The 24430-nt window shown below is 37.4% G+C and overlaps 2 protein-coding genes across 2 annotated transcripts; one reads left to right on the top strand and one right to left on the bottom strand.

Moving 5' to 3' along the window:
• Positions 1-2966: 2966 nt before the first annotated feature.
• Positions 2967-3915, bottom strand: LOC103704955 (protein RALF-like 33). Its single transcript, XM_008788497.3, has one exon. The coding sequence runs from the start codon at positions 3813-3815 to the stop codon at positions 3456-3458; it is 360 nt and encodes a 119-aa protein (XP_008786719.1). The 5' UTR covers positions 3816-3915; the 3' UTR covers positions 2967-3455.
• A 15020-nt stretch (positions 3916-18935) lies between these two features.
• On the top strand, positions 18936-23720 carry LOC103715276 (40S ribosomal protein S21-like). Its single transcript, XM_008802851.4, has 4 exons — positions 18936-19078; positions 19698-19806; positions 20000-20132; positions 23349-23720. The coding sequence occupies exons 2-4, from the start codon at positions 19757-19759 to the stop codon at positions 23412-23414; spliced, it is 249 nt and encodes an 82-aa protein (XP_008801073.1). The 5' UTR covers positions 18936-19078; positions 19698-19756; the 3' UTR covers positions 23415-23720.
• The last annotated feature ends 710 nt before the right edge of the window (positions 23721-24430 follow it).

Consider the following 24430-nt stretch of genomic DNA (forward strand, 5'->3'; position numbering starts at 1 on the left):
CGAACACGCTCCTGGTAGGATGGGGGCCCAATGAAGGCTGCTACGCGGGGGTGGGCTTGTCCCTCCTTCCACACTTTCTTATCCTTTTTCAGAAAAAAAAAAAAAAAAGCGATATATGGAATTATGGAACCCATCTGTTTAACCTCTCCCTCGAGTCATCACCGTCCATTTGAGATAGTACTGCTAATCAACGGCGGGTGAATGGGGGAACACGGGTGCTATCTTCCAGTTGCCGGAAGGAACCGAAACAGTGACTGTTTGGTTCACGAGCACAGGAGGGGATGAAAATATGGCCAATGAAAAAAAATAGTTTTCATAAAACTACGATAGTATTGTGCTTTGTATTTTATTTTGCATGCAACTAGTCATTTACATGTGATCTCTCCACATCAAGGTTGAATTGGAGAGGTCCAATCTTCTAACCGCACTGCCTTAACCATTCATGTGCATCTTATATCATCCATGTTTTCTAACCTGCACTTCTCCACCCCATATATTATCGATATTTGTTAAACTAAAAAAATAATGAATTAAATAAATAGATATCCAAACACCACGGCATATAATCTTTTACATGTTCAATCTTTCACAAATAGAGCTACTAAAGTAAAAGATGGAGAGGAGATTTGTGAAGAGCTGTACATTCAGGATAGATTTTATCATTACCTGCGTCTACTTGGATCTATGGTGGATCATATAAAATCCACCCTATTAAAGTCAGATATGGTCGGATGCCTAATGGGATGGAGTAAATTGCCTTCTCTAATACTGGCTTAATCATCAGAGACTCCATCAGGTTGACCCTACGAACCTTGCTGATGTATTATGTTTTTGTATTATATTTTTAATGCTATTTGATGTGCTTATGGCATGGCAATGGAAGCATGCCATCTTACCCCCCATTTTAAATAGCGATAGTTTTCAATTTTTTTATAAGACGGTCTCTTCACAGCCCCTCCTTTCTTTTTCTTTTTCTTTTTTTTTTTTGGTAAAGTCCCCTCCTTTCTTTCGCTCGTCAAAGACGTAATTTGAAAACAAAAAATTCACGCCATAAATCAATGATAGCTCAGCTTTGTACCAAAAAAGAAAGAAAAAGAAAAGAAAATTTGCATGACTTCCCACTTCAAAGAAATTTGACTAACTTGCGTAACTCCAAAGAAATTGGACTATGTTGTGTCCTTATATCTAGATCTCTAAAAATCCAGGAGATGTTACCGGATTAGGTGTACATTGAAGCATTTAGATGCATGTATTGGTTATCAACGGAGGAACCAATGTTAAAAAAGAAGAAATTAAAATGATGGGGAGGAACTGATCACATTACCCATGAGTTTTGGTGATAATAGACTTGGATGAGAAGTAGATTTATCTTATCTCTAAAGTTCAAGGTTTTGGATTCAGCATATTCCTTCGGCCTGAATTTTTTTTCCCTTTAATTGCACTCTTTATCATATTCTACGTCATCACTTGCACAGGTTATCCATTGCTAATTGGGACATCCAAACAGCTCCAACAAAAACATCTAAATCTGTTTAGAAAACCACGTACCTAAATATAAGGTAATCTTCAACCTATACTACAACTTTACTCAATGTCAATTCACTAAGTTGAATAAATTTTCTCGATAAAATTCACACTCAAATCGGTGCTCCAAGAAAAAAATAAAGGAAGGAAAGAGAATTGATCACGGAATCAGAAATAGTCTCCAATGAATTACTTGATGACAATAAAGATACCCTATTACCAAGAATGAAGGAAAAGATGCGTTGCAATTTCATTCTTCTCCCTTGAGGATCTTCTAAAACAATTTACTGACTTGGAAAAGATGCCATTAACCTTCGACAAGGGCTCGCTGAAGATCAATGGACATAACATAATTGCATGATTGAAGATGAAGTCTACTACTTAGATATTAATAAATAGGTTGAAGAGGGTATGGGACGTTATGTGGTAGATAGAAGAGAAGATTGATGAAATAAAATAAAATATCTTCAAATTGCATTTTAACAGTGTTGTTGATCTCGCACCTACAAAGACACCAACAAAGTAGCAGATTGGTTGGCCAAGAAGGGGGCGTAGATCTGAACAGTTTGAACACACCCATTCATTCCTAAGAAGTTAAGTAGTCAAGAAAAATAACGAAAGGTCACTTATAAGATGATGACTCTAGTATCAACAAGGATGCAAGAGGAGGTGATAAGATCACTATATTTAGTTACATCCCAATGATCCAATCCTACGATGTCCAATCAGCCCTTAAGGATAGATAGATTTTCAAGGTTACCCTAGATCAAGGATATTGGGTTGAAATTTAAGAACAAAATTGCTTCTCAATCCACAAAAAAAACTGACCCAACTCTCCTCCAATCCCTTCAACCCCAATTAAAACATATAAAAATATCAAAGATAGTTTTTATATTATATGACCAATGACCTTGAAATATCCAACAAGTTAATCATATATTTATGAGAATTTTTAATCATTGAAACATAGTATACCAAACATAACGATTTTTAATCATCGAAGATCAAATTATCCTAGCATAAGAATAACTTAGCTTCTAAAATCCTAAGGCTAGCAACTTACCATCCTCCATTCCCTTGATAGATGGTATAAGGAAAAGTTGACACAGTACCTTGCTTACTATTTTCTCCCTAGTATTCACATAGTTATTACTTCATGTTTCATCCTTAAAATGGCCCTCGGAACCAAGATTCATGAATAAAATGCTCTACCAACAGGGCCTACGTTAAATGGGGTATTTTTGTTGAAACCTAACTTTCCCTTGGAGAGTAAGTATAACATAAAGATAGAGTACAGCAGTCACAGGATCAGTATCTTCCCGTAACTTCTAGATCCATCTTATAAAAAAATAATTAAAAAAAAAACCTCTGTCCCTCACCATTACATATTTACATCATTCATGCCCCCACACAAATCTCTATGAAAAAAAAAAGTTCACTACTTTTTCTTCTACAAAGGTTTTTCCTTTTAAATTATCAGAGAAAAGAAACCATGGAAACACTATACTTTCCTTCTTTCCACCATATTTGTCCTTATTCTTCCTTCCACCTTTCCTTGAATGGTGAGAAGAAGACAGGGGCAAGCGGAATTCAATTAGAAAAAAAAGGACAAGATCCAAAGGCAACAAACTGTCCAAAATTCAAAACAACCTAGAATTTAATCATATGTTTTCAAAAAAAAGAAAACGGATCTCCGGAATTTCTCACCTTCTGTCTAAGAATCCAAGGGCACTTACCTGAAACTGTCATTTTTCTCAAAGATGGAATCTTTTTGCCTCGAACAAATGTAATAAAAAATATGCCATGTAGAATAACAATAACAACAACGTATCAATTTCCAAGTCGGCACTCAAAGGGAAAACAAAGGGGAAGGAGAGAAAAGAGAGAAGAGATCGAGGAGGAGGAGGTGGGGGGGGGGGGCGAGCCCGGCCCTAACGCCTGCACCGGGTGATGGCGGAGCATCCACGAGAGTAGGGGTTGGCGTGGGCGCCGGGGCGGCAGTTGTAGTAGGAGGCGCCGCGGCGAGAGCAGGGGACTCTATCGCGCCTCAGCGAGTCGTAGCTGATGTAGCGCGATGAGGCCAGGATCCGGCGGCTGATCTCCGAGTCGAGCTCGAACTCGTCGCCGGCGAGGCACTCCGCGATCGTCCCACGGCACGCCGTCCGCCCCGGGATCCACCCCAGCTCCGCCGCCACCGGCGAGGAGATCGCCTCCGAGGTGGCGGCGAGCAGGGCGATGAAGGCGGCGAGGAGGAGGAAGAAGAGGGAAAGAGAGCTTCTTCGCGTCGCCATTGGTGGTGCCTCGCTCTCTCAGCGTTGTATGCTTCGCGCTTTCTCTCTCTAGAGTGGAGATTTTGGGAAGAATTCAGATAGAAGGGATGCGGCAGGCAGAGGAGGGAGGGCGGAGCGATTTAAGATGGGAGGGGAACGAAACAGACCTCGGATTCGGATAAAATTACGATGGTGGCATTGACCGGAGGGCTTTATTACAGCGTTCTCTTTTCGAGTAGGGGGAGCGCCCCCGCGACTTCGTAGGGGCGTCCGTAAAATAAATTAGGTTTCTTTTTGATGAATACCTTTTAAAAATTTAAATTTACATAAATACTCTATTAAAACTTATATTTATTTTTATACCCTTATAAAATACTATTTTTATTAAAAAACCCACTTCTAATGCTATTAATAAAAACCATATTTATGTTGATTAAAAATAAAGTAAAATTTTAAAATTACTTTTTAGTCTCTCATTGCGATCGCCTTATAAATATTTTTTTTTTAACATCCATCTATATTTTGAATTTGAAACCGTTAATTTTTAACGGTGTTAGATGGCATAGGTACATATGCAAAAACAAGGATAAAAAGAGGACAAAATAGCAAAACAGGTGTTTTATGAGGATATGCATGCAAATATCTCTTTTGAAAGAGTATTCATGTAAAATTCAATATTTAGAAGAGTATTCATAAAAAAAAACAAATAAATTTATAGTTGGTTTTCAGCTTAGCAGCAGCAGCAGCAGGTTAGAATATAAATGTGACTCCCATGCCTTTTGAGCTAGAAGAGTAGCTTCATGTTCTTTGAGGCCCAACTATAGGAACATTAAGGTTGGTATTGTTATTTGATATGGCAAAATAGGTTTGAAATGTCATGAATTTCTAGTTTTTGCATGTCAACAAGTTAGGTTGACACAAGTTAATATTCAAATTAAACTGAGAAACTGTAAAGTTTGCATTCAGCTTATCTAGCAAGATTATTGAAAATGTCCAACTTGTATTACGAAGTGAGTATGGTGGAATTATTAGGCAAATCTTTACTATTGTATAAAAAGAAACTTCTGGTGACAGATATCCAGCCTAAAGGGCAAAAAAGCTCATGAAAAAAGTTATCCACTCTCTCGTTCCCGTAAAATTAGGATGCTTAGATTTCAAGAACTTAGCATCCAATTCTCTATCTCTACTAATCTAAATAACATGACCAAAAAAATCCAAGGCAGATTGCTAGTCTTTCTCGATATCCCCATCAAGCAATGTTTAGCAACCTATATATATCCATGGAGATTAAGACTCGCAAAAAAATAACCAACACTTTCTTAATAGCATACCTGTCTTGTGCCATGCATTATCCACGAAGATTTAATACAAAGCTCATTTTTTTTGTCATCAAATATTAAAACCATATCAATTATGGACCTCATTCAAAATGGCAAGCTGAAAAGTATTATTTGAGTTCTTTGATCCTATATAAGTATCCGAGATCTACCCAATGAATAACTAATATATGACTAAACACATAGTCTTCACATACTCTCCTTATTTAAGCTCTGACGTCACCACGATCGGTCCATAGTCAGCTCCAACGGATCTGTATTGCAGTATTTCTTAGTCCGCATATATTATGAATAAGGTCCGCTCTGATACCATTTGTAACAATTCAAGATCTTACTCAAAATGGCTAGACATAAAGGTATTATCTGGATTCTTTAATTCTATATAAGTACGAAGATCTGCTCAGTAAATGATCGATATGAAACTAAAAACATGTTAAGTGGTTAACTCATCATCTCTGGTGATTGGAACCAAAATCATTTTATTTAAATATTTTTTTTTGGGGGGTGCATAAAATTTTCCTCTCTTCATCACACGACGAGGATAAGGATGGGCTGGCTGGAAAGGAAGAGGCGTAACGTCGTAATTGGAAGCAAGGTTTGGATCCTTAGGTTGGTGGTCATGACATGCTTACCTTGACCCCAAGGGCAGTCCTATTCCTCCGTATCTTTCAACTACTTTTATTTCATGCACATTCATCTAGAATTTAATAATAGGAAGCAGGAAAAAAGATAAAGAGGACACATACAACAAGCTTTGCGCTAGCTTCCGTGCCATTCTGGGAGAATCCGCCATTGCAACCTGGCCATGGCGCCGTCACCGTTAATTGCCAGGCTAAGGCCAGGCCAAGTCTTTTAGGTGGCGATTAGTTTTGAAATAAATAAAGAATATATCTCCAAATTCTCACCGAACATTGAAGAATTAGAGCTCATACCGTAACAAAGCGGAATAGAGTTATACCATGGAATAAATATGGAATAAATTCGTCCCTCTTTCTTCCATTATCATTTGATCTGTATCCAATTGATATATGCTTAAAGAAGAAAGAAAGTAATGATCTTTTTTTCGATAAAATCCAAAATATTAAACTTCAAGTTGCTGAAAGACTTAAAGTATACGCGAACTTTTTCAAGACTCCGATGACACCCCATGCAACATATTTTGCGTCATCATTCATATGGGTCCAATGCACAAAACTGGTGGACCTTAACCAATCAAAATCATAACCATTGAAAAAAAGCTATCAAACTAATTTTTCATATCATGGCGGCCATCAATTTTTCTTCTTCTTTTTTTTTGGTACACTGGCAGCTCATCCTAATCTTGCGTGAGCATTGCCTACTAGTCAAGGAATAAAATACTCCACAGCGGTGGAGGGACGGGTACTAGAGGTGATCACGGGCCTTCTGGCCCGCCCAGCCCGCCCGGCCCGGCCCGAAAATTTTCGGGCTTGGGCATTGAAAAAGCGCCCATGGGTCGGGCCTGGGCAGGAAAAGCGGCCCGACCAAAAAAATCGGGCCGGGCCTGGAAACTTTTAAAAATGACCCGGTTCGGCCCGGCCCGACCATAAAACATTAATATAATATATTAAATTTTTTTTTTTTGAGAAACCCTAGACTAAAGTCCTAAACCAAACCCACCCACCCACCCCCCTCGCTGAGAGCCGCCGCACCCCTCCCCTTCCCTCGCAGAGAGCCGCCGCACCCCTCCCCCTCGCTGAGAGCCGCCGCACCCCCCCTCCCTCGCTGAGAGCCGCCGCACCCCCCTCCTTCCCTCGCTGAGAGCCGCCGCACCCCCCCTCCTTCCCTCGCTGAGAGCCGCCGCACCCCCCCTCCTTCCCTCGCTGAGAGCCGCCGCACCCCCCCCCTCGCTGAGAGCCGCCGCACCCCCCCTCCCTCGCTGAGAGCCACCGCACCAGGAGGAGCAGCGAGCGACGATAGCGGTCGACGACAACGACGAGGCGGTGATCGCCGCGCTCCGCGCCTCCCGCTCCAACATCGTCTCCATTCTCCGTGCCTCCGCCCGCAAGGACAAAGGCCTCGCCGCCGTGGACGCCCGCCTCTCCCTCGGCCTCGACTCCCTGGACGCGGTCACCGAGGCGGTGGCACCGCTCGCAGGCCATGGCCACCAAGGTCCTCCACGCCCGCATCAACCGCGTCGTCCCCCCTTATCTCGACTTCGTCGACTGCGTGGACCGCCTCCGCGAGACCATCGCCGCCGTGACGGCCGGGTGCGAGCCGGCAGTCCTCCTCCTCTTCGAGCTCGATCCCGGCTACGAGGTGCAGGATGGAAGAGAGAGAGAGAGAGAGAGAGAGAGGTGGGGGGGAGGGAGGTGGGTGTCGGGTCGGGCCTGTCGGGTCAGGTGTCGGGTCGGGCCTCTCGGGTCGGGCCCGTCGGGTCGGGCCTCTCGGGTCGGGCCTGGGACCAGATTTATAAGGTTGGGTCGGGCCTGGACAAAAATTTAAGCCCGACAGTCGGGCCGGGCCGGGTCTGGGCATAGCCATCGGGCCTAATTTCTGCTGTAGAGCCCGGCCCGAGCCCGGCCCGAGCCCGGTTTTGATCAGCTCTAACGGGTACACAACGGGTCCAGAAAAACTCTTCAGAATGATGAATAGCAAAAGAGGCGACCTAGTCAGCAGCTCTATTCGTCTCTCGGAACGCATGTCTAGCCTAGAAGACGTCACACTCCTACAATAACTATTAGAAGATGCTCTCTAGAAGCGGATGGTCAAAACCCCTAGCCTCTTCTGCAGAATCCACTCAACCACCTTTACTAAGTCTCTCTCCAAGATGATGCATTGGGCCTCCAAAACTCGCCTTGCATAGGAGACACTCTCCTATGCGGCCCTGAGTTCTGCTCCATAACAGATAGATGACTCCATTAGAAGCTAAGGAAGCACACAACTTAAGGCAACATGCCTACACCCGTATCTCGTGTATCCCAGCTCACGATTAGTTCAAAAGCCATGATGCAATGGAGCATTCTAAAAAGAAATGGGCGACATTGGGCTCCCCGATGGAATAAAGCCCGTTATGGGTGCCGTCACCGTTTGCCACGCCAGCGGAGCGACGCGGAAAGAATGACGCGCACGTCGGACGGCCCTGCTGGGCCCCACCGCCTGATAGGGCCGGCGATTCCGCGTCCAGCTTTCGGCAAGGCCAGTTGTCCTAAGTGTCAACGCTCTTCGCAATCTCCGCAGTTCCCAAACTGCCCCCAAAAAACTTTCTACTTGTCCTCATATTCCCACCCACGCCATCTCCATGCAGCCCACCAACTCCAAAAGCCGACAAGAGAAAACTGGAACAGCTCACAGTGATCTCATCCTCATAAGATTTTTCTTCTCTTTCTTGTTCATGAGAACTTCTCAGGTGAAGCAGCCCAATGCACCCATCCTCGTCACTTTACGAGCTCTCTCTCTCTCTCTCTCAAGTCTAACGGAGTTCTGAACCATTCAAGGCATAACTTCTGGCAAGAAAAAGATAAAAAAAGGTGGAGAAACTTGAGAGATCTGCAATGGCCACATGGAAGTCTGCAGAGAAGGGTCTATGGTTTGTTAAATTTAATGGAGTCTTGGGATTACGGCTTTGGGGTGGAAATTTATAATTTCTATGTTGGATCTATTTGTCCATCCTTGTAAAGAGAGATTAAGAGGACCATGTCCTTGGGGAGAGAACTTGACCTCTTTGGCTTGTTGCATTAAATGGATTCATTGGCTAGCTGAGAGGTTAAGTTGTGGGAGAATTTAGCTTCAAAGAGGTACGTAAACTTCAAGGTTAAACTAGCCCTTTAGAAGATATTGGGTCCAATTGGTACGTATAGTGCCATGCAAGGTGACAGCCCGAAGTGTTCGTAACAAATTAACTTCAATAGTGGGAGCAGGCAACTTACCGCACCATTTACGTACCCATGAACAGATGGAAAGGGGAATCTGAGTTTTGGATCCAGAACACTTAAATTGATAGTTAACAAGAAACACAAACACTTACATAAATATGTACATATATGTACATCTGTATATGTTTTTATATACATGAAATCCTTGAAAATGAATGTATTATAGAATGCCCCAAATACTGTCAAGTTTCATTTTAAACGACATATTTGGAGACTAATTATAAAAGATTTCTATAACCGAGCTACGGATCTTGCTCGCTAGGTCGTATTTATTAAATTTTCAATGAGGAAATGAGGACCCTAGGCCATGTTGTATATATGAATCGGTGGCTTCATCCGAATTACTGGCTCATCATTAAGAATTAATATATACGGCCCATCTAGTTTAGTGAAGGGGATTTCTTTATATGGCCTCGATTCATAAGCAAAACTTTGTTAAAAATATAAAACTATGTAATAAAAAGGTTTTTAAAAATGAATTATGTTTTGGTTACTTGATTTTAGTAAGTATTTGATTTTTGCTTTTGTGCAATTTGTTTAGACTCGTTTCTAAACTTGAGTTTGAACACTTATACTGCATAGTACATTTTGCTATGGCCTCCAATACAATCTATAGGATTTGAATTCCATGTCTTAGAGCAAGCTAGTTTGGACTAACATAGAGAATAAAACAATTAATATGTGCCTATAAATTTGTTGCAAAGTTTCACCAAGAGGCTATATTGCCATCAATTATCATGATTCCATCAAATTTTCAACTTAGAAAATGTTTGATCATAAGGAAAATTGTCTGAAAAACTTATTTTCTTGAAAAAAAAATAATTTACAATTTATTTTTCATAAGATTAATAAATTTAGAAAATTTATAACTAGTTTTCTCGAGAACCCTCTCCTGCATTTCATGGTTTGCCCCAATCAAACGTAACTTTATCACCTCTCAAAGTAGTTGAATCGAATCCATCTTTCACTCACCTCCAAATAATGAACCAGTGTTGGTACTAAAAAGGCAATTCGATGTTGGATCCACATATAGGACCCAAAGCTAAGGAGACAGTAAAAAAAATAACTCAGGCTTGAACTCTAGAGCCAAAATACATTTAGGGCATGCTTGATTGGAGAAAGTTGAACTCTAGAGTGGAAATGAAATGAGTGACTCCCAATTTAGTATTTTAGTTGAGGGGAGTCCCATTTCCATTCCGATTCTAGGAGAGTAGAAACGTGCCAATCCCTCAAAACTCAATCCCTACACTTTCATAGTATTCAAATTCTGTTCCAATTCTAATTACGAATCAAACATATCAAGTGATATAGCCATTCCGATTTCTATTCCAATCTATGCCGATTTCTATTCCAACTTTGATTCCAGTCGTGAAGCAAACATACCCTTGGGGGATGTTTGGTTAATAATCCGAATTAGAATTGAAATAATTGGAATAAGAATCGGAATGGTCATATTCCTTGATGCCTTTGGTTCGTGTCTGGAACCAAAATTGGAATTGGAATTGGATTTGAATACCGGGGGGGAGTTGGGAGAGGACCGGGGCATTCCATTTTTCTCTTGAAATCGAAACGGGAATGAGACTTTCTCCAACCAAACAGCCGAAATGGGAGTCAATTATTTTCCCTCCCATTTATATTCCAGAACCAACTCCCCCCTAACTAAATATGCTATTAGGTGTAACCTAAAAAATACACCGAGACACACTCTGAGAGAACTATAAAGGATGCTCCATGTCGCGAAGCATTGGTTGATTTTTATTGGGCCAAGCTGTTGATATACACAAATCTAATCTAATGTTTAGTCCTATCACCCATTCATCATCATCGATTCCTAGTTACTCTATATCTTCCTTAAGCATTCTAAGTTCCGTGCCCGCACCTTGAAAAAGAGTTTCGAGCATCTCTTTGGGGCTACTCATCCAATAGCAAAGGCTGACATCTTCTACCTCGGGATCTTATTTGCTCTCCCAAGTGCTTTAATGGCTTAGCTATTCAATCTTTGCATTCAAAACAGCAAATTCACCTAATTAAGAAAGCTGGTTGCCTAACTAGTGCTTAGGCCCTATTTGGGGGAGCTATTCGCAGTAGAGCTTTTAGAAGTAGAGTTTTCTGAAATAGAGCTTTTATAAAAAGCTGTTTGCTATTTGGTAACTATATTTCTAAAGTATTGTGCCACTTTAACATGTGTTTGGTAAACAAACTGAAAAAGTACTTTTGTATGATAAAATTACCATAAAGGACATTGCATAGTATTATACAACAGAGCATAATAAAACATAAAATGTATTAATACATAAATATACGATATAGTATAATATTACTATAATGTAAAATAATATTATTATAATATAGTAATATGACATTGTATAGCATAGCATAATAGTAATATAATTATTAGAATAAATTAATTTTTCATAATATAACATAATATTAAATTATTTAACATAACATATTAATGTATTATGATATAATGTAATATGATATTATATTTATAGTATAATACAATAATAAATGTATAAAATATTATAATTATTAGTATAAATTAATTTTCTATAATATAACATAATATTAAATTATTGAACATAACATATTGATGTATTATGATATAATGTAATATAATATTATATTTATAGTATAATACAATAATAAATGTATAAAATATTATAATTATTAGTATAAATTAATTTTTCATTATATAACATAATATTAAATTATTTAACATAACATATTAATATATTATGATGTAATGTATTATAATATTATATTTATAGTATAATACAATAATAAAGATATAAAATATTATAATTATTAGTATAAATTAATTTTTTACCCTCCAGATGACCATTTATCTTTCTAACAAATTTTCTAGCTAGATAATAAAATTGCTTAAATGATTACTAGATGTTTAGATGAGAATCACATAGATGAGAAACTGTTTAACATGTTCTATATACGCAATTTAATAAGGCTTGGAATACACTTCATATAGCTTGGCACACAGTTTAGTCTTCTTGGCATACAGTTAAGTCTTTCTGGCACACAGTTAAGTCTTCCTGGCACACAGTTAAGTCTTTCTGATACACAGTTAAGTAAGCTTCGATACAGTTAAATAAGGATTGAACATAGTTAATCTAGCCTGGTACACACATAATATATCTTAGTACATAGTTAATCAAGGCTTGCACATAGTTAATATCCATCCTCTCTAACTTTACCTTGTTCATACTTTTTTACATTGTTGATGTAGTAGCAACAAAAATACAAGCAACATTCATGTTTGGTCAAATACAAAAAAAAAAAAACATTTGGCTTTGCTATGCACTCAGAAGTCAACGAGCTATAAGTTGAGAAGTAATATGATCACGTAGAATATCCATCTCATGGTTACCCAATATTTGGCTTTGCTCTGCACTCAGTTCTTCTTATGGTTCATTAATTTCTAAACAATCAGAAGGGAGTAGTAGATCCTCATTATCATCATAAGGCTGAAACTCCAAATCTTTGATTGCATGATTTCTAATAAAATTATGAATAGCCATGGAAGCTACCACAATTTGGACTTGTTTACGATAAAAAAAGGTGGGCATGGTACTCAACATTCTCCATCTACTTTTTCAGCATCCGAATGTCCTCTCAATAGTGCATCTCAGGGAGGAATGTGCATGATTAAAGATTTCATACATACCCCTTGGTTGACTTTCATGTCGAAAATCTGGTGAATGATACCTCTTTCCTTTGTAAGGCCCCATATATCCTAACATGTGAGGATATCCTGCATCCACCAATAATATTTACCTATATATATATATGAGTTAGTATTTTACACTTATGCATGAAAGTTAAAAAAGTATACCTGTGATCATAATATATTTAATTAATATGCATATGTATATATTATAATATATTTAATTAAAATGCATATCTCTAGGTGGGTGTGGAAATTGGAGCTCTTCTCTGTGTATAGCATCTAAAAAAATACGAGTATCATGATCAGTACCTTCCCATCCAGTACAAACAAAAGTGAAACGCATGTCAAAATCACAATAAGCCATAACATTTTGTGTAGAAATTTCTTTTCGGCCAATATATGGTACTTATTTGGATGGAGAAATTTTTACTGGTATATGGGTGCTATCAATTGCTCCAATGCAGTCCTTAAAATAAGGCCACCAAAGACTATCATTGCGAATTTTACTTGAAATATTTTTGAACTCTTTATCCAGCGGGCCAATAATATCCTTGGACATTCTTAAAACAGCATTTAAAATATGGGTGAAATATCTACTAACTGTTTCTCCGGAATGTTGAAATCTTTCTTGAACCATCATATTTCCAAACCTATGTCCTAGAATCATCAAAAACATAGACACCAGCTCCTTAACAGAAATATATCTAGAATCTTTTAAATCATATTTGACTTTCAATTCCATGCACAGATTAATAAATATATGTTTTTCCATTCGAAATTATTGTCGGCATCTATATAGATTGCCATGTAAAATTTCTGATACAAACCTATATTCGGTTTGATAAGAGGTCCTACAAGGCTCCTTCTCAATATATTTTGTGTAATATTCAGTAACCATACCAACAGTTGTAGTTACTAGAACATAAAAATTATCATCATCAACTATCTCATTTTTACTGGAATAATTCTCCTCAGAACTATTCTCAATGCTGTCCATACCTATAGAAAATATATTGTGCAAAAAAACATCTGTAACAAATAAAACAAATGATATATAAACATATAATGTAAATAATACAAACAATATAAGAAAACACCAATGCATAACATCTATAATATCCAAAAAAATCAATAGCATCCATGATACATTATCCAAGAGATACCACAAATACATATAGTCTATCATCATTCTGTAATAGAAGTTCATAATTAAAACTACAAAATATATTGCCATAATAGTACGTCAACAACTACTTATATAAGTTTGACATTCGCTTTAGCCATTCAATATGAAGATAGATATCTTGGAGAGCCACAAACATCTCTCGATGTTCTCTTTTAAGGAGCACTTCAGCATCAATTAAAAGCAGTTCAGGTTGTGCTACCATCTCAGGCATCACACGCACTACGCCCATCACCTCATCGATACTACATCCAGGTTTATCAATCATCTTGGATGACACTATACTTCTCTTCTCCACTGCATCAATAAGACGACTCAATTGCTGAGATAGTTGTGCAGCACCCTCTACCTTTTTGCATTTCTTATCATGCAAAGTAGGGCTAACTCTCTTCTTTCCTCTCTCTTGGATAGCATCATATGCAAGGGTAGGGTTAACATTAACATTATTAGTGGGAACATCATCTTTGGTTAATGGACCAGCAAGGTATGTTGGCTCTTCTTAGACATTTGTTCTTCTTACAATGCAACAACAAAGACATGAAACATTTTGTCAATCATAAGTCATAATTTCATCCATAATCATAAAGCACCTTGTAAAGCATATCTAAATATGTACAATTTACATACATATAGATTACGTACATATATAACTTACTTTGTTATTTTCATTTTAACTCTTTTTTAACATATGGACCCCTAGAATCCTATATATTCATATATTAGTCCTATTGCTTGATGGGATTTGCTAGTATGTATTCAGTCAACAATCAATAGCAAGTGAAGTAATCAGTACAATGTGTTAGCAACATTGTTTAATTCGCCAAACACATGTTACATGTCAATAGCTGTATGACTACGGTCAATAACTAAGCTCCAAATTTTTTCTCAATCAAGTATGATAATAAACAAAATCTAGCAATGCAATCCACGCATAAACGAAAACAAATAATTTCTTGATTCGACATGTATATTGATTGTTTCCTAATAACTGAAGACCTTTATCAGTAAATATTATAAACCCGACAAAGTAGGGCATGGCCATATCCTCTCTTTCTATCTCTCTGTTATAAAAACAGAGAGAGAACTTTCTGTCTCTCTGTTACAGAGTGTAATAGAGTATAATAGAGAGAGAGAATATTGGTGAAAACAGAAATCAGCATTTTGCCCCATCAAACATGATAGCCAAAGGATACTAAAACACAACCAGTTTGGTATCATGGATATATTATTACCGGAGCATGATAAGATGGGTAAAACTTTCTATGATAGACTAAAGTCAGATGGATGACTAGATGATTCTAGAGTGGTATGTGATACAAATATGCTTAGGTAACATCAACATTGTACATTTCAAAACACTCGGCCAAAAGAAAGTACAAGCATGCAGAAGTATGCATAGAATGCTAAGTTGATGGTGGTAAAACTAGGAACGACAAGCTGCTGCAATAGTAGAAGCCTGTAAGTCACTATAGATGATTAAATATAATGAAGAATCAAATGAAGAGGTATGGGTATATGTAGCTAAAATCTGAGGAAGTCTCAACAAATAGAAGAGCTTAGATTACACAAAGGGTTGGGAACAGAAAGAAAAAAGATTAAAACATGGAAGCTAGCTGTAAACAATATCCGAAAAAGCTTGTGATTACAATAGATGTGATCCTGAATATAAATGATTTGCAAATATGGATTTGTAATGCAAATCTCAATTACACCCAAATAATTAGGTTTATTATGATATTCGATATGTATAGCACAAGTAGAGCATGAAGCAATATAAGTTCCATAAAATACAATTACATGAAAAATATATGGACATTTAATTAGAGTAAATAAAAATATTAACTGCAATAATGAGATGATGCAAATAAAGACTACTGGCGTTGGAATCACTAGCAGTGAATTTTGTTGAAGAATGACAATGTAAGTAGTAATTTGGATCTTTAAGTCAAAAGCATAAGCATAAAATATTTTGGCTAATTAAGGATAAAAGGAGTATTCTTACTTCTTAAAGCTTCAAAGTGCAACGAAGATTGCAAATTTCTGAGCCAGTAGGTGATAGTACATGGCAGAAGATGATCCAATCTTAAGTTAGAAGGCAACAATAATATTACCAAACCCCAAAGCACCGCTCACCATCAAAATTCTAAATACAAAACTATTGACAGCTGGCACGGTAGGAAAAATTCGGAAAAAACCACAGAGAGAACTCTCTCTCTCTCAGAGAGAGATCTCGCGGTCCATCGTGGACCGTGAGATCAGTAAGGGTACAGTGAGAGTTCACGGTCCATGGCAGAGAGAGATCCTCTCTCTGTAATGGAGAGAGGATCTCAGCAAGGGGAGGCACCATGGACCACGGTGCTGCGGTCCACGGTGTCACGGCTTGAGCCTGGACCGCAGGCATCGCGGTCCACGCTTAAGGAGGACCTCAGCGTGGACCGCGAGGTTGATGAAAACAAAAAAAAACCAAAAGATGGATTTTGGAAGGTACAAAGAAGAAATTAATTTTTTTTCTTTTAAAACATGGTTCAAAAGATGCATACAAAAATAGAAAAGAAAAACACCTTTTCTTGCGGAAGGGAGTCTAGCGGCTAGGATTTTTGGCTCCAGTAGATTTTTAGATTTATAAAGGGACAAAGTATGTAATTATTATATTTTATTATGAGTATTTTGGTTAAAAAAATAGCTTTCCGACAAAGCTCAAAATAGTTTTTTCGGAAAGCTCCAAAATGGAGCTTCTCCCAAAAAGCTGTTTTTAGCTTTTTGAAAAAGTTAAAATAGTTTTCCGAAATTTTTACCAAATACCCATTTTCTTCCAAAAGTACTTTTGGAAGGTCAGAAAGTGCTTTCTGGCCCTCCAAAAGCTCTCCAAAATAGGGCCTTAATCAACACTCTATGTGGGCACAGAATATAAGTTTCATGGCACATGAATGGACTATCATCAGCCTATCTAAATGTTCACCAATTTGGTGTCGGATTGTAGCTCAAGCATACCATATGCAGCATAATTTTATTTGGCATCTTAGAGATGGCACTTCGATGGATTTTTTAGAGGATCTGTGGGCCTACATTTATTAATATGGATGTTCCTCCACAGGGTGTGAAAGTGGCGGATTTTATAAATGCTGACCGCACTTGGGAAAAAAAAAGGTTAGCCACAATTTCCCCCACTAATGTTGTGACAAATACTTGCTTTCCTATAGATCAATTGTAACACAGAACTTCATCCAAAAAGACTAGTCGGAATGTATTATTTAGATTTCTTGATTATGTATAAGTATCTAAAATATATCCAGTGAATAATTGATGTGGGACTAAACACACGCCATACGCCTATTTAAGCCCTGACGTCCTATCAGATTAAGAATTTAAATCCATTCAAATTTAATAACAAGCACCATGAACATTTAATAAAAATAAATGGTCATATTAATATATCATTAACTTGAATCATGGCTCCAGCAGAAAACCCTAAACATCAATCCCTCAATCAAAAACTTCTCTTTGTTTTTTGGTGTCGCCGGGGACGGAGGCGTCTGGCGTTGAGGCATGACGGTCTGCATCATAGCCAGTATCTGTTCCATCTTGGCATTCAGATCAGCGATTTGGCGATCTTTTTCTTTGCCAGAGAACATTTTTGAGTTGTAGCCGCTTGGGTGAACTCTAAGACCTGTCGCTCGAAATCTTCCCGGGAATTTCAGATCCAAGGATGAGATGCATTCCCGGTTGGATGAGGAGGGGGGTTAGGGTTAACCCCAAAGGAGACTCTTTGGTCCAAGGGTTGGTCATAGGGTCCTACATTGGGTTGTGAATTATCCACTTAGTAACATCTTTGATTTTGTGGTCATAAAGTTTAATTATCCAGTTTATATCCATATTGACATCCATACTTTTGGTATCCGATTTGTATCCATATCTGTTTAAGACAAATATAGTTATGATTTTTTGCATCCGACTATCATCCGCATCTATATCTGTATTCATCAAACACAATATATATGAATATGAATATGCTAGCATCCGATCTATATCGATCCGATTCGAGCCCTACTATAGTGTCTTAAAAGTCAACTTTGATGGCTCAGTCAGAGGTGAGAAGGCTACGGTAGGGCATGTTATTAGGAATCATTATGGTTGGCTAATCATAGCAGTGGGTAAATTAATTCCTAAAATTTCAATACCATATGCAGAGCTTCTTGCAACATGGTATGACATTTATAAAGCCCTTCATGCTTACAAAGCACTTAAGGTGTGGGTTGAAGGGGATTCACCCACTACCATCTTCTTGATAAACTCCTTTTCATGTATATTGCATGCTAATCCACTCTTGAAGGATATTTGGCAACGGAAGTCTGTTGCTATCACTTTCTAGGCATCCCATGTGTTTCAACAAGCTAATTAAGTTGCCGATTGGGTTGTAGCTTAAGCAATCAACTATCAGGAGGTTTTGTATCAGGATTCTTCCTTTGTCCTATAGTATTTTGTTACTTGATGCATTCATTACAAGATACTAACTTTTTCTTCTATTCTTTAGGCCTCTGGTATACAAAAGCAATTTTTTTTAACATTAATACCCTTATAAAAATTTAAATTTATATGAATATTCTCTTAAATTTTATATTTATTTATATACCCTCATAAATCACTATTTTTGCACAAATGCTCTTACTATAACGATGCTTCTAACACCATCAATAAAAATCATATTAATTTTAATTAAAAATAAAATAAAATTTTAAAATTATTTTTTTATCCTCCATGACGATTGTCTTATAAATGTTTCTTTTTACACATCTATCCATTAAAAGTATTTACTTATTTTAATTTGAAACCGTTAATTTTTTACTGGCATTTGATGACGTGGGTATATATACAAAAATAAAAAAAAATAGCAAAACAAGTATTTTATGAGAATATATATATAAATATTAATTTTGGGTGAGTATTTATGCAAAATTTGATATTTAGTAAAAAAAATAAAAAAAAGAAAGGGAAAAAAAAGGGAGAATGGACTCGAGTCTCGGCCCAAAGCATTCGCTGCGCCCATCTCGCCTCGTGTGAAACTCTCCAGACTCGCACGAAACTAGGGTTCTTAGAGTATCACCCATATAAACGATTTCCAACGTATCTTCCTTCGCCCTTCCGCTCCGAGCGCTACCGCGTCACCCTCTTCACCCTCTTCTCCGGTACTCTTTATCTCAAACCCTAGCAATGATATCTCCTGTATTTGCGATTTAGGTTACAGATCCGCTCTTTCGCTATAACATTTTGATATCCGGTTAGTCTTAAACTTGTGAACGACCTAAAGTTACGTTTTTTCGATTTTCTCTTAATTTTTGGATTGCTTTTTGCGTCAAGTTAATGCTTGGGAGTTGAATTGGACTATAATCATCCATAAGTCACACGCGAAATGATAAAGAACCAGAGATTTCTAGATCCATATCTCTGTATTCTTTTAATTTGACGTTAGAGTTCTACTTTACCTTTTGTAATATTGCAAACTAGGATTAACTCGTGGCCTTAATGCGTTGGTAGCTTTTTATGCAATTCTATTGTTTTGATGTGAAACTGAACATATTGGATCTACAAACATTTGGTGTTTTTTGTAGTCCTTCCGAGTAATTTGTCTTGAGCTATAATAGGCAAAACTGGATTTTTAAGAGACCAGATATGGTGCGCAGTAATGCAACTCTTTGGATTTTATATGGTTGGAATACATGATTTCGTAACATAATTGAGCAGGGAGCATTATTGATCAATCTGCGTCGATTTTGACTCGGAATGTGTTGGCATGTATTCCTTCAGGAAATTTTTCATCATTGTTTGCACTTTGCACTGAGGTTTGCGGCCAATCAACTGACAAAATGCAGAACGAAGAGGGAAAGATGATGGATCTCTACATCCCCAGAAAATGGTACAGTTTGAGGGGTCCTTCAACTTTACCAATTTGGAATTTCTATTCTTTCATACTTATACATAATTGAAGATGAAGGTATTTATTTTGTTAATTTTTCCCCTAGCTGACCTCAAGTAGTTGGGTTAAGGGTTGCTTGGTGATTATGGTATTTTTCTAATGTCTTTCTATCTGTAAATCACTGTTCTTGCAGTTCTGCCACGAACAGGCTAATTACTGCGAAGGACCATGCCTCAGTCCAGATCAATATAGGGCACTTGGACGAGAATGGGGTGTACACTGGGCAGTTCACCACGTTTGCTCTCTCTGGTTTCATACGGGCTCAGGTATTTGCTCCTTTCCCTTGTGTATTTTATTGGTGTGCTATATGCTTTTAATTGCATTCATATTGGAAAATATTTTTTAATTGTTTTCGCACTTTAACAGCATATTGTTCTTGAGGGATGTGGGTCCATTTAGCTCAAATTCTTATGGAAGATTTGCAGGAGCATGTTAGTCTGTCTTCTGGTATCTGCCAAGAAAATCTATGAGTAGCATGGTTTCATCATACTTTGAGGTTCTTGACATAGCATAGATGCATAGCTCTATCATATGGAATGACCAAAACTCTTTCAGTCTGCCGGTAATTAGCAAGTTTTTGGAATTTCAATAGTTTTTCTTGGTTTATATAACTTAGTCAATCCCGTATCCTTTGGGAAACATGTTTGAGGTCTACAAGAGACATTTCACGGTCGGTCCAACTTCTGAAGTTTTAAGGTTAAGAATTAAAAGTAGTTAGAAGTTGCAAGTGTCATTTTTTGACGAAGTGATTTCATATTTTGTTGTATTTTGGGGATAAGAGTATTAGCTAGGTATTTCTCATGATGGTATTAGCAAGGATCTCTGAATGGCTAGAAGAAAAATTTACAAGCATACTACTTGAGCATTTTTGAGTATTGCATGAAGTATGAGTTCTTTTGTGGCGGATTTCACAATTCATTGTCTCAACTCTCATCTTACTCCATCCTTAAAAAGAAAAAATTCTAGTCTCGTAGACTATGCAGAGATTCTTACTTCACATGTTCTAATTATTCACCTTTGGCATCAAATCCTGTATCAGCCTATTAGGCATTTTAGGGTATCTCAGGGGAGTCATATCTTTCTGTCAACTCAATCAGCTGATATGGGCATCAAAGTAGATGTCATTTACCATTCTGTCAGACTATACAAACTTGTGATTATGTCTCATTCACTTCTAATATATCAGTTCTCCTTATCTCCTTCCTCTCCTCATTTCTCTATTTATTTTTTTTCTATAATTGATGATTTGCTGTCTCATTGCTCCATCATTGAGCTTACTGGACAATTAAAATAATGCCTAAAGGAGAAACACCTGAACATGCAATGGGCATGCCTCAAAGCACTGGCAGCAACTGAACCTTATCCAATCAATATGGTGCTGAGCATGGGCTGACCATGGAGCACCCCGGCGCTCGCGCCCAAAAAAGAACTGGACAAAATTTTACAAACACTGGATACTAACCTTTCATAATTTCTGCCATCATTTTTGATTAATGCTTGTTGATGGTTATAGATGAGCTTGTCTAGCATCCATAAATACATGGGAGTTTTAGGATGTGAAGGCTAGTCACTAAGTTAAACACCTTTTTTCTCTATCATGCACCCTGTACTGCATGTGTTACTAGTGGAAGAAGGAAAGTTTTGCTGCTAACTACTAAGTCCAGAACATACCTGCTTTACTCCATTACCTACTCCTATACCACTTCTGTTACTAGTATAGGATTTGAAGACTAGTCACTAAGTGCTAAACTTACTATTTTATATCATTCACTCCTGTTCTTTTGTTATCAAAGAAGAATTTTCATTCTGTAAAAGCCATCCTTACAATTGAAGCACTAGAAGATACTTAGTTTTGTCCATTATTTACTCCTGTAATAGTTAATGCCTCGCTCATTTTTACTACATTTTATCTTGATTCCTATGCTACTCTTGTTACTGGTGGAAGAAATTTTAGATTGTGAAGTTCAACGATTTCAACTACTAGAGCATACTTACTCTACCCTAACATTCACTTTTATACTACTTTTTGTTCCTCATACTTCATCTTTGAACTAATTAGTAGTAAGCAAGACCCAAAGTATGTCAAGCCTGACCTTTTGGTTCAAAGACTAGTCATTAATTCTGTCCGTTGTAACATAGATAACCTACTTTACTATATCCATTCTTTTACTATTTCTGTAGGTATTCTTATCTTCTCTATCTTTGCTTTGATTGATATTTTGACAATTCAGAATAAGCCAACCTGATCTTATGATCTATCATTGTTTATATCAAGGGTGCTTTTGAGAAGCTTTTGCACTACCTTCATCACTTTTTTTAACCCATAGTTGCATCTCATATTTCAAAGGGCATGTTTTGATTTTAATGGTACATGAGCAAGTTGGTCTATATTTTGAAACTATATCATTCTAGTCTTGCCTGACATCCACTGTCATATCTCCATTCATGTTTTGTCTATCCTTTTGTGCTTCCTGACAAACTCCAAGTCATACAATTCAACTGGATTTTTTGCATTTTCTATAAAATTTTCTCTTGTTTGCCTGTCATCTTTCACTCTCTGTGATGAGCACGTTTCCTTGTTTTTGTGATGCTATAATTCCTGATTTCGAAATAGCTGATTGTGTTATTCAGCAGTTAGTTTTTATTGTTCTAAAATTGTTATTTTTGTTTTTTATATTACTGTCTGGAGTCTAAACTATTTTAGATTTTACTTTTCCTAGCTATGTTATTTTGAAACTAACAAATTTCATTGTTAAAAATACACATATTATGAGAAGGACATCTGACAGTCTTCCATCTTTTGATGTAGTTGATGGTTGCAGTTTCTTCAGTCCTGAATTTTCACATAACTTTTCTAGTGGCAAATATTCTTTGAATTTTTTGATAGGTGCTGCCAAACTTTTGCTAGTGGCGTGTATTTTTTTTTTTTTTTTTAATTTACTTGATAGTCGCTAACGCCCTGGTACTCACTTTCCATTTTAGTTTACATATATCAATTCTATTGAATTCATCTAGTTCATGTAGCAAACAGCCAATCACAGCACCAGGAAAGGAGTTCCGGAGAGGGTATTACGATAGGTAGCCATATGTATTGCTTCCAGTTATTCATTTTTTTCCTCCTTAAATCCATTATTCAGAAACTGCTAAAAGTATTGGTGGAGACATATTTGAGAATATTTATAATTATGGTTATTAGTGGAGACACTTGCAAAACTTTTCATGTATTTTTGAGTCCATTCTGTGATATGCTTTACCATCGCTGTTTCTATTTCTTTGCTGGTTCTCGTGTCACTTTCTCTTGTACAAGTGGAATGCCATTCAAATCAAAGTCAGCTGTGGTGATGCAGTTATAGATGATGCTCATTCCATTTTGGTTTTTGACATGTTGTGTATTAGATGTTTTATCTCCCCATACACTTGGTGTATAAAACCTAATCTGCTCTTTGATCTTTGTGCTGGTCTTGCTGTTGCTTATTTTGCAGGGTGATGCGGATGGTGCTCTGGACAGGCTCTGGCAGAAGAAGAAAGCTGAAGTGCGGCAACAGTAGGAACTGTTCTGGATTTTGTTTGATTAGTAGTCCTCGATATGTTTTCTGTCATCAAGATTTTGTCCTGGCAAAAACATTTTTATCAGCTATTTGGCATGACTTAGTACCTAATTAGATTCAAGCCTTCCTTTGGGTACCTCAATTGAAACTTGGAGATCGAACTTCTTATTTCATATGTACTCTGTGCTGCCTTACCTTTTTGGATATGTTTGGTTCTACTTGTCGTTCCTCAGTTGATCTTCAAGTTTGTTATTCTTGAAGATGCTCTTCAATGCTTTCCTATGAAATCATGGATGTTTCTAATGATACAAGTGCTGTTCCCCTGTGACCGAGTATCGTTTGGTTTGTGAAAAAAAAGGAAGCGGAAAGTGTGGTCGACTCTTGTTTAGTTCGAGTTTTTAAAGAAGCGAAATAAAAAAGTAGCATTTTTATGAAAATGAGATTTTTATTTTTTATGAAAAAGATAAATCCAAGAGGGATACAGGAATTAGGATTTTTTTTTCAAGCTACCATTAAAGCTATTAAAATTCATGGACAAGGAATTGAGTAAATATTTCAAACCAAGTGAACTTATGGGTCAATTGGACCTGGCCATGCTTTGATTGAACAATTGTTCACTTGTTAGATAGGCTCGGCTAGATGATCAATCAATCTCCATTTGAAATTGAGTTTGAATTACCCGAAAATCATAAACAAACAAGCAAAGCTGGAATTTGAAAAATATAAACTTGGTGGAAGAATGAAATCATATTTAAATGGGTGATCTAATCCATGAATCTCATAGAATTTTCAGATTAATCGTATAGAAACGACCAATCAAGCCTTAAACATGATTTCAGGATGAACTTAATTTTGTCTCAAGCATAATTAAATCATCTTGGCTTGAGTTGGCCCAAGCACATTTGAATGTTGTCGCAAACTGTTTCTTGGTTTATAATTATATTAAGCACTCAACGGTTTTAGAAACGAGTTCGCGTGTTATTTGTAGTAGCTCGTCCTCTTTGCCCGAGAAAAGT

This window comes from Phoenix dactylifera, chromosome 3 (genome assembly GCF_009389715.1).
Source record: "Phoenix dactylifera cultivar Barhee BC4 chromosome 3, palm_55x_up_171113_PBpolish2nd_filt_p, whole genome shotgun sequence".
Lineage (NCBI taxonomy): Eukaryota > Viridiplantae > Streptophyta > Magnoliopsida > Arecales > Arecaceae > Phoenix > Phoenix dactylifera.

Bases quoted from the DNA above. Each gene is read 5' to 3' on its own strand.
- LOC103704955 (XM_008788497.3), bottom strand. From the start codon at position 3,815: ATGGCGACGCGAAGAAGCTCTCTTTCCCTCTTCTTCCTCCTCCTCGCC.
- LOC103715276 (XM_008802851.4), top strand. From the start codon at position 19,757: ATGCAGAACGAAGAGGGAAAGATGATGGATCTCTACATCCCCAGAAAA. The intron at 19,807-19,999 runs GTACAGTTTGAG...CTGTTCTTGCAG, and splicing joins CTCTACATCCCCAGAAAATG to TTCTGCCACGAACAGGCTAA. The intron at 20,133-23,348 runs GTATTTGCTCCT...CTTATTTTGCAG, and splicing joins CTGGTTTCATACGGGCTCAG to GGTGATGCGGATGGTGCTCT.